Genomic DNA, 16,021 nt, shown 5'->3' with positions numbered 1-16,021 from the left:
TAGTATCCAATCAATTACTTTAAAATACTGTTTATGGCATTAGCTAGGGTCCGAAGACTACTTGGAATTCAGTTCAAAATTAAACTAGTTACCAAAGTGAGCAAATGTATTAGAATGTACTAACATGCATTAACTTGTGTTATTTGCTACATGTTTTGTGCAATGGGACCTATTTATCAATAATGCACATTAATGGCGTTAGCATGCACTAACACCTTAGTATAGTTTAATGAACCTAGCCCAGAGTTATATGTGTTATCCTAATTAATGAATGCCTATTGTGTTAGCCTGAGGTTGTTTTTTTTTTTATTTTTTTATTTTACAATAAAGAAACTAGATCAGTTTCTTACACTGCATCTGTTTTATACTTAAACATTAATATATAGCAATACATTTGTTTACTTTTATTTGGGATTCCTTGTGTATTTTAATAATTTTCTGATACTTCTTTGAAAAATACTATATTAAAGCCAATAAGGTGAGCTGGAAGGATGTTTGCAGCAGATTTCAGGTAATATGTTATTGCATGCAGCTAGAAAAAGAATATGTCAGTGGCAAGCTTGTTTAAAGAGAGAATTAGTGTTATTATTTGCTGTACAAATATAGATACTGCAATGATATACAAGGATATATCACAGGTGCCCACCAAACAGGCCATCTTAAAATCAATCCTCGAGTTAACTGGCAGCCAGTGCAGCTCCCTAAGTAGTGGTGTTACATGTTCAAATTTTTTCTGACTAAAAATTAGTCTCGCAGCAGAATTCTGCAATAATTAAAGCCTTTTTTAATTAAATTTTTTCATGTTTAATTTCAACATACCGTTTGAAATTTGAAAAGATGATTTTAAGTCAAAATATATACATCACAGGAAAATAGTTTTGTATACTTCTTGATCTATTACTCATCTTTAGTCCAACAATTGGAGGCATCATACATACATAAGGAAATAATAACTTAGGATAGATTAATAATATCTAACCTTAAGAAAAAAAAAGATGGCCGAGAAGAGCTACCAGGTCATACACAATTACGGAGTCGAAGTTGTTACTGTCCTTGGACTTATCACAGGTAGTTCAACTAGTTTAGCTTCCAAAAAAGAGTTCAACTGTCTAACCTCAAAAAATACATATTTAACAGAGTTGAATTTTAAAACACATTTGCAGGGAAAGTTTAGCCAGAATAGAGCCCCCAATTGCAAAGCTTTCGGTCTCAATTTAAGAAACTCTTGTCTTTTCTTCTGTGTTGTTCTTGAGATATCTGGGTAAACTCTTATTTTACAGTCCAGGAAAAGTTGTTCTTTCTGTAGAAAATATTGAGTACCCAGTCTCTATCAGGTTGTAAAATGAAAACCACCTTGAGTGTAGCAGTAGTCAATCCAATTTTATCATCTTGCAATATGTGAGTTAAATTCATATCTAAATTCTCTACATTCTCTGTTAGTTGATCAGATCTCTCTCCTTTTTCTTGCTGTTTTTGATAAAAAGGTTGCATATAGTATATTTTTGATATAGGAGAATATGATTCTTCAGGAATTTTTAATATCTCATTTAGATATTTTTTTAAAGGTTATCAAGGGTGAGGTTGAAACCTGCTTGGGAAAATTTGTCAATCTAAGGGTATTAGAGCGTTGAAAGTTTAAGAATTTTAATTTTGTTTTGCAGGAAAATATTTTCTTTTATAAGATTAGCTTGAACCTGTTGAAAAGTTTGTATTGACTTAGAATTAATTTCAACCTCTTTACCCATATTTAATAGTTTTTTATCCAGTGTGGTTATTTTTTCTGAGTCAGAGTTATACTGCTGGTTGAGGGATTTAAAATTCTGTGCAAAAGAAAGTTCAATCCAACCAAAGCTTCCCATATGTTTTCTAAAGTTATTGTTAGAGGTTTTTAGGCAAAAAGGACTTACTTGATAAGTCCGAATCTGATAAGGAAGCCTCTACTAGCTGTCTCCGATGTGATTCGAGATTTTCCTCAAGGATTTTTCCTTCATCTTCTTCACCCGCGGTTTCCACTGCCGGGGAAAGTCAGCGTTTCTTGCCTTGGGTCGGCACCCATGCCTAGAGACCCCGTTGAGTCTTCCTCCGGGGCTTCCTGGACTGTCCTCGAGGTCACCGCCGGCATAGGAGGTGGAGCTCTCTGTTCGGGGCTAAAGAATGTCTCATGCTGTAGCTGGAGGGCTGGCCGACCTCTCCCCAAACCCTCCAGCAGCGAGGAAGCTCCCGAAAATCCACCCGGCGTCAAGAAGCGATCCATCGCTCCAGCAGCAGGTAGGACAGGCGTTGCGGGGCTGGCGCATTGTCTTCTCCTCCTTTTAGGCATTTGTATTCAGGAATTTAGGCATTTGTATTCAGGAATTAAAGCCTTTTTAAAAAGGTCTGATCGATCTCTGCATATAATGTGTTACAGTATTCTAATTGTGGCAAGATGATTGCCTGCACAAACAATCTAAATTATTCTGGTTCTCCTCTTACCTCTCACTTCGTTCTTTCAGTGTTCACTCTGGTGGATCCTCTTCAACTTCCATCCCACTTTCTGTTGGTATGCCTCAGGGTTCTGTCGTTGGACCCCTCCTTTTCTCCATCTATACCTCTTCCCTTGGTACCCTGATTTCATCCCATGGCTTTCAATACCATCTTTACGCTGATGACTCTCAGATCTATATATCCACCCCTGAAATCTCAACATCTATCCAAGACAAAATCTCAGCCTGCTTGTCCGACATTGCTGCTTGGATGTCCCAATGCCATCTAAAGCTAAACATGACCAAAACTGAACTTCTCATTTTTCCCCTTAAACCCACCTCCCCTCTTCCTCCTTTCTCTATTTCTGTTAATAGCTCTCACATCCTCCCTGTCTCCTCGGCTCGTAACCTTGGAGTCATCTTTGATTCCTCTCTCTCCTTCTCTGCACATATTCAACAGATTGCCAAAACCTGTCGTTTCTTTATCTACAACATTAGCAAAATTCACCCCTTCCTTTCTGAATACGCCATCAGAACCCTTATCCAAACCCTTGTCACCTCTCACTTAGACTATTGCAATTTACTTCTCACTGGTCTTCTGCTCAACCATCTCTCTCCTCTCCAATCTGTCCAAAATTCTGCGGCACAACTTATTTTCTGTCAGAATCGTTATACCCACACTAGCCCACTCCTCAAGTCACTTCACTGGCTCCCTGTCCGCTTCCGCATACAGTTTAAACTTCTCGTACTGACTTTTAAATGCATCCACTCTGCAGCCCCCCCCCATTACCTCTCCACTCTCATCTCTCCCTACATTCCTCCCCGTGAACTCCGCTCACTGGACAAATCTCTCTTGTCGTCCCCCTTCTCGTCCACTGCTAACTCCAGACTTCGTTCCTTTTCTCTCGCGGCACCTTATGCCTGGAATAGACTTCCTGGACCTATACATCTAGCTTAATCTCTACCTGTTTTCAAATCTATGCTGAAAACCCACCTTTTCACTATTGCTTTTAGCGCCTAGCCACTACTCAGTTGCCCCCCCTTGTCTCTTCCTTCCTTCTCACCTTTACTTCCCTCACCCGTAATTGTCTCGTCTGTCTGTATTATTTAGATTGTAAGCTGTTTTGAGCAGGGACTGTCTCTCTTTGTCAGGTGTTCAGTGCTGCGTGCGTCTGGTAGCGCTATACAAATGCTAATAATAATAATAATAGCTCTGAGCTGCCTTAATTTAAAAAAAACACTTTTTTACACAAATTATCAACTTGATGTTTCATAGACTATTATATATCTAAAATAATACCTAATACTCTTGATGATGTATCAAAAGACAGATTTCCCCAGTTTTAAGAATCAAGTTGTGTGGAACTCTGGTCAATGAATTATAAAAAAAAAAAAAAGGTAGCTTAGTTTTGACTGCATTTAACTTTAATAGATTTGAGGACGCCCAGTTATGAGTTCTGGAAATACATTCAGAAATTACAATCTCTTTATCCAAAATATGACTTGAAAGACGTTACAAAATAAAAAAATATCATCTTCATAGGAAGCAATATAGAATAATTAAGAATTCAATATATTTCCCAGCGAACTCATAAAAACATTGAACAGCAGAGGCGAGCCCTGAGGCAGTCCAAAAACAGAACTCCATATATTAGAAAACTTCCCATTTTTTTCTAACACTATACTGCCTATTACTGAGGAAACCTCTAAACCTTTCAAAAATTGTACCAGTCAAGCCCAAATCACTCAGCCTTTTTTAACAGACATTTACACTTATCCCTGAGCAGTTATACAGGTACAGCATCATTTTTGTCCCAATTTCAGCAGCTGTTGTGGTACGATTTTATAAAGACCTATGGGGCCCTTTTACAAAGGCACGTTAAGCTCTACACGCAAGGAGCGTGTGCCAAAATGAGACTACTGCCAGGCTGCCATGCCCACCTGGTGGTAATTTCAATTTGCCACAGGTCTAGAACGCCTGGATGATTTATTTATTTCCTCCCATGTGCGGTGTTTCCAGCGGTAATTGGCAGTTGATATTAACCGACCGGTCCCTGTGCGTGTGTAGCGCATGAGCCCTTGCCACTAGATCAATAGGTGGCATTAAGGGCTCAGCCCGGTTTTAGGCGTGCGCTGGTTTCTGATTGACCACATGCCTTTTTCCCGTCCCACTAAAAAAAAAAGCCCTTTTTTTTTGCACACGTGGTAAAAACTGGCCCAGCGAGTGCCCAAAACATGCACCTACATAAGTACATAAGTATTGCCATACTGGAAAAGACCAAAAGGTCCATCAAGCCCAGCATCCTGTTTCCAACAGTGGCCAATCCAGGTCACAATATAGCTGGCAAGATCCCCAAAAAGTACTACATTACGGCAGACCACTTTTTACCGCAGCTTAGTAAAAGGATCCCTATGTGTCTTCATAAAAATAGACCAAAAATATATATCTTCTTCCTCTTCCGTACTAGGCAATCTGATACAAAATTACCCTCTGAAGGAATAATTTTATAAAGCATGTTCCACATTTCCATAGGCATCGTTTGGGCAGTGTGAAATGAAATTGTGATAAGCATATATAATTTATAAAATGCATACATAGGGGATGGAACTCTTCTCATATAAGGAACGGCTAAAGAAGTTAGGGCTCTTCAGCTTAGAAAAGAGGCGGCTGAGGGGAGATATGATTGAAGTCTACAAAATGCTGAATGGTGTAGAACAAGTAGAGGTGAATCAATTTTTTTTTTACTCCTTCAAAAGGTACAAAGACTAGGGGACACTCAATGAAGTTACATGAAAATACTTTTAAAACAAACAGGACAAAATATTTTTTCACTGAAAGAATGGTTAAGCTCTGGAACTCGTTGCCGGAGGATCTGGCGTATATGGATTTTAAAAAGTTTGGACAAGTTCCTGGAGGAAAAGTCCATAGTCTGCTATTGAGACAGACATGAGGAAGCCAGTGCTTTGCTCTGGGATTTGTAGCATGGAGTGGTGTGACTATTTGGGTTTTTGCCACTGTTTGAAACAGGATACTGGGCTACATGGACCATTGGTCTGACCCTTTATGGCTATTCTTGTGTTATTATGCAGAGCACATACACATATTTGTATCTACCTTAGAGCAGGTTAAGCAGCTCATTTTCAAAGCACATAGACTTATAAAGTTACATAGGTTACTATCCAGCTTATTCTTGAAAGAGAAAGACGCCCATATTTCGACCCAAATCGGGAAATGGGCGTCTTTCTCCCGTGGGCAAACAAATCGGTATAATCAAAAGCCGATTTTGGTCGTCTTCAACTGCACTCCGTCGCAGGAACGAACAAAGTTGACGGGGGCGTGGCGAAGGCGGGACTAGGGCGTGGTTATCAGCCGAGGAGAGATGGGCGTCTTTAATTGATAATCGAAACAAGAAGGGCGTTTTTGACGAGAATTTGGTCCGCTTTATTTGGACCCTTTTTTTTCAGGTCCAAGTCCCCAAAAAAGTGCCCCAACTGACCAGATGACCACTGGAGGGAATCGGGGATGACCTCCCCTGACTCCCCCAGTGGTCACTAACCCCCTCCCACCAAAAAAAAAACACTTTACAAACTTTTTTCCCAGCCTATATGCCAGTCTCAAATGCCGTACCCACCTCCATGACAGCAGAATGTGTTCTATCCTGTGGCAGCCTTTCCCTGGTTCTGATGTGGCTCTCGGGTGAGTGACATCTTTTCTGTTATGCGCACTGCAGAGTCACTTCAGCAATGCATTGTGGTGGGTGTAGGGTATTGGGCTCCATGATTCTACTAGCTTGTGTTACATGCTCACGATGTTGGTAGTTGGTAGGCTCTACTCCCATGGTGCTTTTCCCTCTGCTTACTGGGTCAGAGTGTGCCCTGTTTTGTTTCCGGTAGTCCATGAGGTAGTGGCCATTTTTGTAAGACAGTTTTAGATCCCTTTCATGTGTTAGCCATGTTACAGAACTTAGTTCTTACCTTGAATGTTGCTGAAAGAGGGCATTGTACACCATTCTGCCACCTCGGACCCAGGGGCGTAGCCACGGGTGGGCCTGGATGGGCCCAGGCCCACCCACTTTCCCTCCAGGCCCGCCCACGTCGCTCGCTGCCTTTTCTCCAGCGTCCGGCTGGAACGGAAATTCTTGTCTTCCCCGCCAGTGCTGCCTCAGTCCCTGCATTCTTTTCTTTGATTGGCGCCGGCAGCGCTGCCATTCACACAGGCAGCTCCGCCCCCCTCTGCCGCGTCCATCCGGCCCTCGCTGATGCACTTCCTGTTTACGTAGGAGGGCCGGATAGACGCGCGGCAGAGGGGAGCAGAGCTGCCTGTGTGAATGGCAGCGCTGCCGGCGATGATCGAAGGAAAGAATGCAGGGACCGAAGCTAGAAGAAAATCGCTGCTGCCAGCTAACTCAGAAGGGGCCAAGAGAGGAGCTGGGCGTTCAGTTGTTTGGTGACTAGTGAGTGGGAAAGCCGGTGATGCTGCATATGGGGGGGGGGGGGGGGTTGGAGAGAAGATAAAATTGTTGGGCTGCTTGGGCATGGGAGTGGAGGGGAGGGAAAGAAAAGATGCTACACAGGGGGTGTAGGAGTGAGGGAAATTGTTAGGGAGGGGAGGGAGAGATGCAGGGGGGTGTAGGAGAGGGAGACATGCATGGGAGAGTAGAAGAAAGGGGATCATTATTGGGATATGAGGGGAGAGAGAGGGATAATTGCTGGATGTAGGGTAGGGTGGGGAGGGAAGGAGGGGTGAATGACAAAAGAAAGAGAAATGTTGGACCTGGGAGGGCGGGGAGGACAAGGTACTGCACAGGGGAGAGAGGGATGAAGGAGAAATGTTACATGGTGGTGGGAGAGATGCTGCAAAGGGGAAACAGATGTTAGACTTGGGATGCAAGGGTGAGAGAGAAGAGGAAAAGAGGGAACAATGTTGAACATGAGGGTGGAGGAGGGGGAAGAAGGAGGGAGATGTAGGATCCAGGGGTAGAAGACAGTGAGGGAGAAATGCTGGAATGCGGGTGGGAGGGAAGAGGGGGAGAAATGCTGGCCCCTGGGGGAAGGGGCAAGAGGAAAGAGAGAAAGGACAGGAAGATGCTAGGAGGGGATAGAGGGTGGAGAGAGGAGAAAGAGGGAGCAGATGCTGGGCTAGAAGGGTTGGAAGGAGGCAGACACTGGGATGGTGGAACCATGTGGAAGGCCAAGGGGGGTGGTAAGGAAATGAACGAGAGGATGATAGTGATTACGGGGAGTAGATTGAAGATGGAAGGCTGGAGAAGGAACAAGATGGGGAATAGGAGAGCTAGTGGGTGAAAGAAGGAGATGGAAATCTGATAGATATCTGAAAAGTAAAAAGGAAAAGGATTAGAAGATGAAATTTGAGTGGACAGAGAGCAGGAAAGAAAAAAAAGGATAGGAAAGAGCTAAAATGAAACAAACATCAATATGTCAGTGTAGTGAGGGAATGGAATGAGAGTGGAGAAAAGACAAATGAATAGCAGCTGCCTGAAGGAGAATTAACAGAAAGACAGGAAAGTGGAAAAGAGAAACTTGAACCAACATAATGGAAAAATAAAATGACCAGACTACAAAGGTAGAAAAGACATTTTATTTTGAATTTATTAACTGAAATTTGTTAGCTTGAGAAATGTGCATAGCGGATATCATTTTATTGTGTTCAGTAGAAAAAATAAATACATTTCTGATTTTATTTTTCCACTGTAACATGCCGAGGTTCCGAGTTCAATTTTTGTCTACATATTTTTATTTCTAATTTGTAATCCCTTGTTCTGTATTTGGTGAAAGTCTGGGCCCTAGCATGTCTAACACTAGTCCTGACCCTTGCTGTAGCTGGTGGGGATCCCCAACCTACATCAGCTGAGGACCTCCTCTAAAAGCAGCCAAAACTCCCTTCTACTAAGCTTGGCAGATGGCGGCAACATCCTTGAGCCACCGATAACTAAGCATGCATGGGGTGCCAGCATCAGTGTCTCAAAGCATTGTTGCTACTGCTGCCTGCCAAGCTTGGCAAAAGGGATTTCTGGCTGTCTTTGGAGGAAGTTTTCAGCTGACAGAGCTTGGGGATCTTTATGAGCTAAAGTATTTTTTGAATTGGGAGGTGTCGGGGGAGATGTGGAGAGTGCGGGAAGGAAGGGGGCAGGGACAGAGAGAAAATTTTGTGCCCACCCACTTTGGGCTCAGGCCCACCCAAAATTGGCTGTCTGGCTACGCCACTGCTCGGACCTACTGCTAATCTCAGTACCAGCGAGACTCGTTGCCAGTGGGGCACAACCTCTGTTCTGCAGTTAACTGTGAGTAAACGTACTTATTCCAATAAAGGACGTTTTCGGAGACATTAGTCTTCAGGTGTCGACTGCTGTGCCAAGATTGTACAGCAGCAACAAGTCCTAGAGGCCTGCGTGTATGCCGGTCCCTGGAGCACTTTTAGTGGGTACCGTAGTGCACTTCAGGCGGGCGGACCCAGGCCCATCCCCCCTACCTGTAACACTTGTGCTGGTAAATGGGAGGCCTCCAAAACCCACTGTACCCACATGTAGGTGCCCCCTTCACCCCTAAGAGCTATGGTAGTGTTGTACATTTGTGGGTAGTGGGTTTTGGGGGAGGGGGGTTGGGGGCTCAGCACCCGTGGTAAGGGACGTATGCATGTGGGAGCGCTGTCTGAAATCCACTGCACTGACCTCTAGGGTGTCCAGTTGGTGTCCTGGCATGTCAGGGGGGCAAGTATACTACGAATCCTGGCCCCTCCCATGATCAAATGGCTTGGATTGGGACGTTTTTGAGCTGGGCGTTTTTAGTTTCCATTATCGCTAAAAAAAAACTAACGCCCAGCTCGGAAACAACTAAATCCTTGGCATTTTGGTCCGTATAAACGGTATTTTCGAAGCGGAAGATGGACGCCCATTTTTTTTCGAAAATACGGTCTGTACCACCCCTTCACATACCCGTTCTCGGACATAGACGCCCATGGAGATGGGCGTTCGCGTTCAATTATGCCCCTCCACGTAACTTGGTAAGTCTATGTGCTTTGAAAATGAGCACCCATATGTGTTTAAGCCCATGTACACTGTTTGAGGATGGCCTTCAATCACCTATGTTGCCTTTTTACAATAGGCCTTTTGTTGAAATGTTTATACATATATCCTATTATGAAATTTCCTCCTTGGCTAAAATTTGCCAATATTAGTTTGTCTGCCCTTGCTGTACCCCAGACCCCTTTTCTGAATGTATAGATTTGGCTGTGGTCCGAGTAAGGAGTGTAGTTATCAAGATGGGCCGCCATTAAGATTTGTTGTTTTACCACAGGTCCCATTTTATGCAATGAGACGTAGGAGCCCTTTTACTAAGCCGCGTAAGCGTCTACGCATGGCCAGCATGCGCCAAAATTGAGTTACCACATGGCTCTTGCGGTAATTTCATTTTTTGTGCGCATTTGAAAAATATTTTTTATTTTCGGATGCATAAACTCCCTGAGCCCATACGCCAAGCCCCCTGCTACCCATCTTTAAATCCTTGGTCAAAGCCCACCTCTTCAATGTCGCCTTCAGCATCTAACCATTATACCTCTATTCAGGAAATCTAGACTGCCCACCTTGACATTTCATCCTTTAGATTGTAAGCTCCTTTGAGCAGGGACTGACCTTCTTTGTTAAACTGTACAGCGATGCGTAACCCTAGTATTGCTTTAGAAATGTTAAGTAGTAGTAGGTCATTACCACCCGTATTCTTTACCGCTAGGTCAATGGCTGGCGGTAAGGTCTCAGACCCAAAATGGACGCATGGCAATTTTGATTTTGCCGCATGTCCATTTTTGGCAAAAAAAAGGCCTTTTTCACAGGCGCACTGAAAAATGGATTGGCGTGCGCCCAAAACCCGCGCCTACCACAACTCATTTTTCAGCGCATCTTAGTAAAACGACCCCCCAGTTACTAATAACTGAGGCTAAAATAAAATAGCACATCTTAATGGCTGAAATATTGATAACCTCCTCCTAAAATGGCCAGAGTGGCTTTAATTTAATTTTAAAATGGTACTTGTGATTTGCATTCTATAAGTTTGACATTCTATAAGTTCATAGGCACTGTTCATTTCTTTAAAGTGAACCTGCTACTATCAAGCTGGAGTCTACAGGATCTGTACCTGAAACTTTAGCGCTACAGATCATAACATTCTCAGTGGTTTACAATAAAACTGTAGACATAATACCACACAACAAAACTCTGTAACATCCAGTACTGTATTAAAAGCAATAAAATGTGCACATATTTAACCAATCAGCCTCAAGTGGAATAGAATTTAGTAAGCAGTCAAGTTTTCATAGATATATGAAAATCTTTTGCATCTGTGTAGTAGCACTGTTACTGCTACAGTGCTGCAATTCTTTCTGCATAGCCTTCTAATTTCAAAAAGATAAAATGTTATAGGAGATGGTAAACACTGAAAATGTACATGTTCCAAAAAAGAGAGATCCATTTAAGGTATGCAAAGTACATGACAAGAAGCATTTTTTTGTGGTACTACCCTCCAGTATGTTCACCATTGGATACTAGACAACCTTAAGATGTAAATTAAGGGGGGAAAAATATTCTAACATAGGTGGTTAAACTAGAACATTGTATATCATAAAATATTTTCTAATTCCTTAGAAAGAACTTGAATATTGTACTTTATCACCTTTTACGAAGCATCTATTTCCTATTCCACAGTTTTTCAGGACATCATACAAGCAGTTTCAACTTGAGGAAGGAGTTCTGTTTGGTTAACCAAAATATGAGAGAAATATTTCAAATCAGAAATCACTGGGGACCCCTTTTACCAAGCTACAGCAAAAGGGGGCCAGCTCTGGTTTCGCGGTGTGTTTTACACTGGCGCTGAGGCCCCCTTTTAGCACAGCTGGTAAACGGGAAGTCTTGCTTTCCAAAAGGAAATGGCCAGACGGCAAGTAAAGCACTTGCCATGCTGCCATTTCGTAGGGAGCCCTTAACCGCCACCCAAGGGCTCCTGCGTTAACCCACCGGTAACCGGACAGCGTGCGGCACTGCCTGATTACCACTGGGTGCGCTAGGGGTGGGAAGTACCACCGGGCTGCTGTGCTAGCCCAGCGGTACTTCCTGTATAGTGAGCAGTATGCCCATGTTGGGCTTACCGCCACTTAGTAAAAGGAGCATTCTTGAAGGATATATTGCTAGCAGTTTAGAATAGTATATTCTGATATGTGAATTCTCTAAACCTTGTACATATTTTATTTTTTATTTATTTTAAACATTTTTGTCATGCTAAGCCAAGGGGGTCTTTTACTAAAAATTAGCTTGATTTATCTGCAGCAGCACCCATCTTATTCCTATGGGCCTTGCTGCAGATAATTCGAGTTAAACTTTAGTAAAAGACTCCACCAATTGTTTCAGCAGATCTTGGCCTTCAGGAAGAAATGGTCTGTAGTGGGATACCTGTTCTTCCTAAATTGATTTGGCAGTTAAAGTTCTACTGAACTTTTCTTATAGTTTTAAAGTGTTGGGAATTTGGTTAATAGTTAATAAATAAAAAAAAGACTTAACCATTGATGATCCAGGAAGTTAATTCATGAAAACAGTGTTGTAAGTGACTGTTAGCTGTAGAATTCATGACTCTGAAATTTAGGGGTCCTTTTACTAAGGTGCAGTCAGAAAATGGCCATTTTTCATATTTTCTAATTAATGGCCATGTGCTAATTTTGCCATTAACATACGGGCATTAAGAAAATTAAGGGTCCTTTTACCAGGCTGTGGGGGAAAGGGCCTCTGCAGTAGCGGCGGGGGCAATTTTTCCCGCATGCCAGGGCCTTTTTTCCTGCAACAGGTAAAAAGCCCCTAACAAAAATGACTGCGGCAAGAATACTCATACTGCGTGGCTATGTGGCAGGGAGCACTTAACCGCCACCCATTGAGGTGGCGGTTAGCGCCATGGTAAAAATGTTTCATTGTGCTGGACATGGCGTGCACTTGAGGCAGAACTACCACTGGAGGCCACGTTGGGCTAGCGGTAGTTCTGGGTTGCCACATGGCAACCCTTTAATAAAATGGCTTCTTAGCATGTGAGCACTTACCGACATCAGCACGCAGTAATGTAGATGCGCTAACTGATTAGAGCAGAAATGCCCACTCTCTGCTCCCAGACATGCCCCCTCCCAGAAAAATATAATATTTTTTAGCATGTGGTTTGGTTGTGCAGATAAAACAACTTGCCACGATGCCTGAGTGTGTCCCTCAGTAAACTATTTTAATCTGTGGTAAGCACACAGTAGCGTTCACTGCAGCTTGGTAAAAGGACTCCTTAATTAAGTATTCAGAGTTTCTGATCTTTTGACATTAATTCTAAAGGTTAAAAATTGCAGTCCCATTTATTTCACTAATTATATGATTGCACACTTTGGGGTAAATTCTATAAATTGTGCCTAAGGAATTGGTGCCAAATAACCACACGCTTTGTACAAATCTATAAACCTCGCCCAAAGTTAGGTGCAGTTTATAGAAAAAGCATAAGTGTCTGGTGCTGTGACTAAATTTAGGCGCAGCCATTTAAACCAACTAAAACCTGGTGTAAATGCCCACTACTAAGTTATGCACGGATTGGGCATATTCTATAACAATGCGCATATTTTTTAGGAATTCCCACGACCTGCCCATGCCCCTTCCATGGCCATGCCTCCTTTTCAAATCCACATATTAGAATTTATGTGCACCACTTTATAAACTGTGCTTAGCAAGTTGTGCGCATAAATTCTAATTAGTGCCAATAATTGCTTAAGTGGCCAATTTCGGCGCTGATTGGCTTGATAAGCAATTAAGTTGTCCGTGCAAATCAGAATATGCTTATATTTGCGCACACAACTTAGGTCGCACTGTATAGAATTTGGGGGGGGGGGGTTGCCTACAGCCAGAAATATGCACTGTGCTAGTGACCTCTGACCTAACATACTGTAGTTTATTTTTCAGGTTTGAATATTTCTGTCAGTACTTGGTTTCTTTGTTTAACAAATGTGTGAGCATACTTTATGATGACTCTGGTAACCTAATTTGCTTCCTTTTTTTTTTGGTTATTTTCAAACTCTCCTTAGGATCGAAGAAACATCAGATTTGTTGAAATATGCAAGCAGTACATCTTAAGTGTTGGTTGTTTATTCTAAGTTCCTAATAATCAATTATAGAGGCCCTTTTACAAAGCCACACTGGGGATTCTGCATGGCAAATGTGATGAAGCCCATAGGAATTGAATGTGGTTCGTCACATTTGTCGCACAGAGATCACTAGCACGGCTTTGTAGAAGGGCCCCAGTGTTTTTCTGCATTAAACAGAAATGTATGAAAAAATATTGCCAGCATTACTTACTGATCAAAACTGTATTTTTTGTCTGTTTTGTTTTTGGTTTTTATTTATATCAAATAAATACATTTTAACACCTGTGAGCTGTGACTGTCTTTTACTTGCATTTTTAAAATAGTAAATTTTGGGTTGCCTCTCTTCCCTTAAGAAAATAAAAATATATTGTTGACATCATACACTGTAGTATTTACATTTGATGATAGTGAAGTAATAAATGTAAAGTGCAAATATGAGGGACACATTTTACATCTTGTTATTACTCCAGCCAAAACATGTATAATGTGGAAGAGTCATACACACAATATCTGCTCATTTTTACATTATAAAGATAAGCATGGCCGTGCATACTGGAAACAAGAACAGAGTAAATATTTTCTGAATGGACTATGCTTATGTCTGTGTGATGTATTTATGCAGCAATTATGTCAAATACAATGACTTGATTTAGCTGTACAAAAACAATACAAAAATTATTCATTTTTGTTTCTGCAGTTATATTTGGTGGAAGAATATCTTGTTAGGATTTATAAGTTATTCACCTTCTTCTATACCATTTTAATTAGGTCTCACATCTAATCTTTGGTAACCTTTGATTCAGAAAATACTAGTTAATAGTTTTGAATTGGAAGCGATCATAAATTTATAAGAGCAGATTAATTTTCTGTCAGTGTTTCAATATATTGGATTTCTGATTCTGGGGTTTTTTAGATTGGAATTTTAGGGGCTCTTTTACTAAGCCGCGTAGGCGCTTATGCACGCCCAGCACGCATGTCAATTCAGAGTTACTGCATAGCTACATGGCCTGGGCGGTAATTTTGATTTTTACGTGTGTCCACTACGCGCGGAAAGTAATTTTTTATTTTCCAGCATGTTGCGGAAACCGGGCGGTAATCGTCATTCTATGCGCACAGACCATTACTGCCCGGTTAACGCATGAGACCTTACCACTAAGTCAATGAGTAATGGTAAGGTCTCAGACACAAAATGGACGCGCACCAATTTTTATTTTGCCGCATGTCCATTTTCGGCCAAAAAAAAAAAGGCCTTTTTTGCAGGTGTGCTGAAAAATGGACCTGCGCATGCCCAATACATACGTCTACACCAGTGCAGGCCATTTTTCAATGCACCTTAGTAAAAGGAAATTAAGGGGATCTTTACTAAGCCGCGTTAGTGTTTTTAGCTCACAGTAGAAATCAGCTGGTGGTAAACACCGAGACACCCATTATATTCCTATGCGCATCTTGGCATTTACTGCCAGCTAATTTCTACTTCGAGCTACAGTAAAAATGTTACCGTGGCTTTCCCAGGGTCAGAAAACTAGGGAGGTTTTTTTTAAATGTATTTGCTTTGCAAAAAAAAAAAAAAAATTGTGGCTTTTTATGTGATTCCATTCAGTGAACTAGGACACAATTTTCTAGTGTCAGCCACCTTCTCCTAGCTTCACCATGTAAGCAATGGGATCAGCCTTCCTTTTACTTTCTCCCAGCTTCAGCCCACCCACCCCCCCTTTCTCTTAGCCAGGTTTTGTCAGCAGTTTGAGCCTGTAGTTTCCTTAGCACCAGGGACAGATGAATCGAGAGACTAGTAGGTTGTGACCATCTTACTAGCATGTGGAGATAGAGAACACTGAACTGAAGTGTCTCTTGGGATGAAATACTTCTTGGCCAGTCAGTGTTCTCTATCTCCAGCATGTGGATAGACAATTTTTTCCATGCTCCTGGGTCCATGCACTAGGTCCCTCCTCCACACTGTGCCACTCTTCTGCCCTGCCTCTTTTCTCCTTCTTCACACACACAAAAAAAAACACAAAACTGAACCAATCTTAAGTTCCTAGTGTTGTGTACTATCTCACCGTGATACTGTGGTCAGTTGGAGGAATTCTTGTAGAATTGGGCACTGAGGAGTTGAATTAGCGTCATTGCAACATCTCTGAGGGTCATCAGACAGGGCTCCTGACAGCACTGCATTTTGGGTGAGTGAACATTTCCTTGACGTCAGGGCTCCATTTTTTACTTTCACTTTTGCTTGATTGCTGTGGAGCTTGTTAAGAGCTGCTCCTGCTGTGGTAACAGAGAGCAGTGTTAGGCCAGTCCGAAGGGGCTGTGCTGGCTCCACAATGTTGGAGGGGGCCACAGTGTTTTCCCGCATTGCTAAGATGCGTGCCATTTCTCCTGCACTGGTCAGCCATTTTGC

At 42.2% G+C, this 16,021-nt stretch overlaps 1 protein-coding gene across 6 annotated transcripts in view; it reads left to right on the top strand.

Moving 5' to 3' along the window:
* The window catches only part of CEP44 (centrosomal protein 44), a 149,322-nt gene extending 135,413 nt beyond the window's left edge, over positions 1-13,909 (top strand). For all 6 annotated transcript variants that reach the window (XM_030191533.1, XM_030191534.1, XM_030191537.1 and 3 more), the window contains one exon: positions 13,564-13,909. In XM_030191533.1, coding sequence (XP_030047393.1) covers positions 13,564-13,612 — 49 coding nt within the window. In that variant the 3' untranslated portion in view covers positions 13,613-13,909. The remainder of the gene's footprint in view (positions 1-13,563) is intronic.
* The last annotated feature ends 2,112 nt before the right edge of the window (positions 13,910-16,021 follow it).

The sequence above is a fragment of the Microcaecilia unicolor genome, chromosome 2, assembly GCF_901765095.1.
Source record: "Microcaecilia unicolor chromosome 2, aMicUni1.1, whole genome shotgun sequence".
Classification (NCBI taxonomy): domain Eukaryota; kingdom Metazoa; phylum Chordata; class Amphibia; order Gymnophiona; family Siphonopidae; genus Microcaecilia; species Microcaecilia unicolor.
This window is presented reverse-complemented; position numbering and strand designations above follow the sequence as displayed.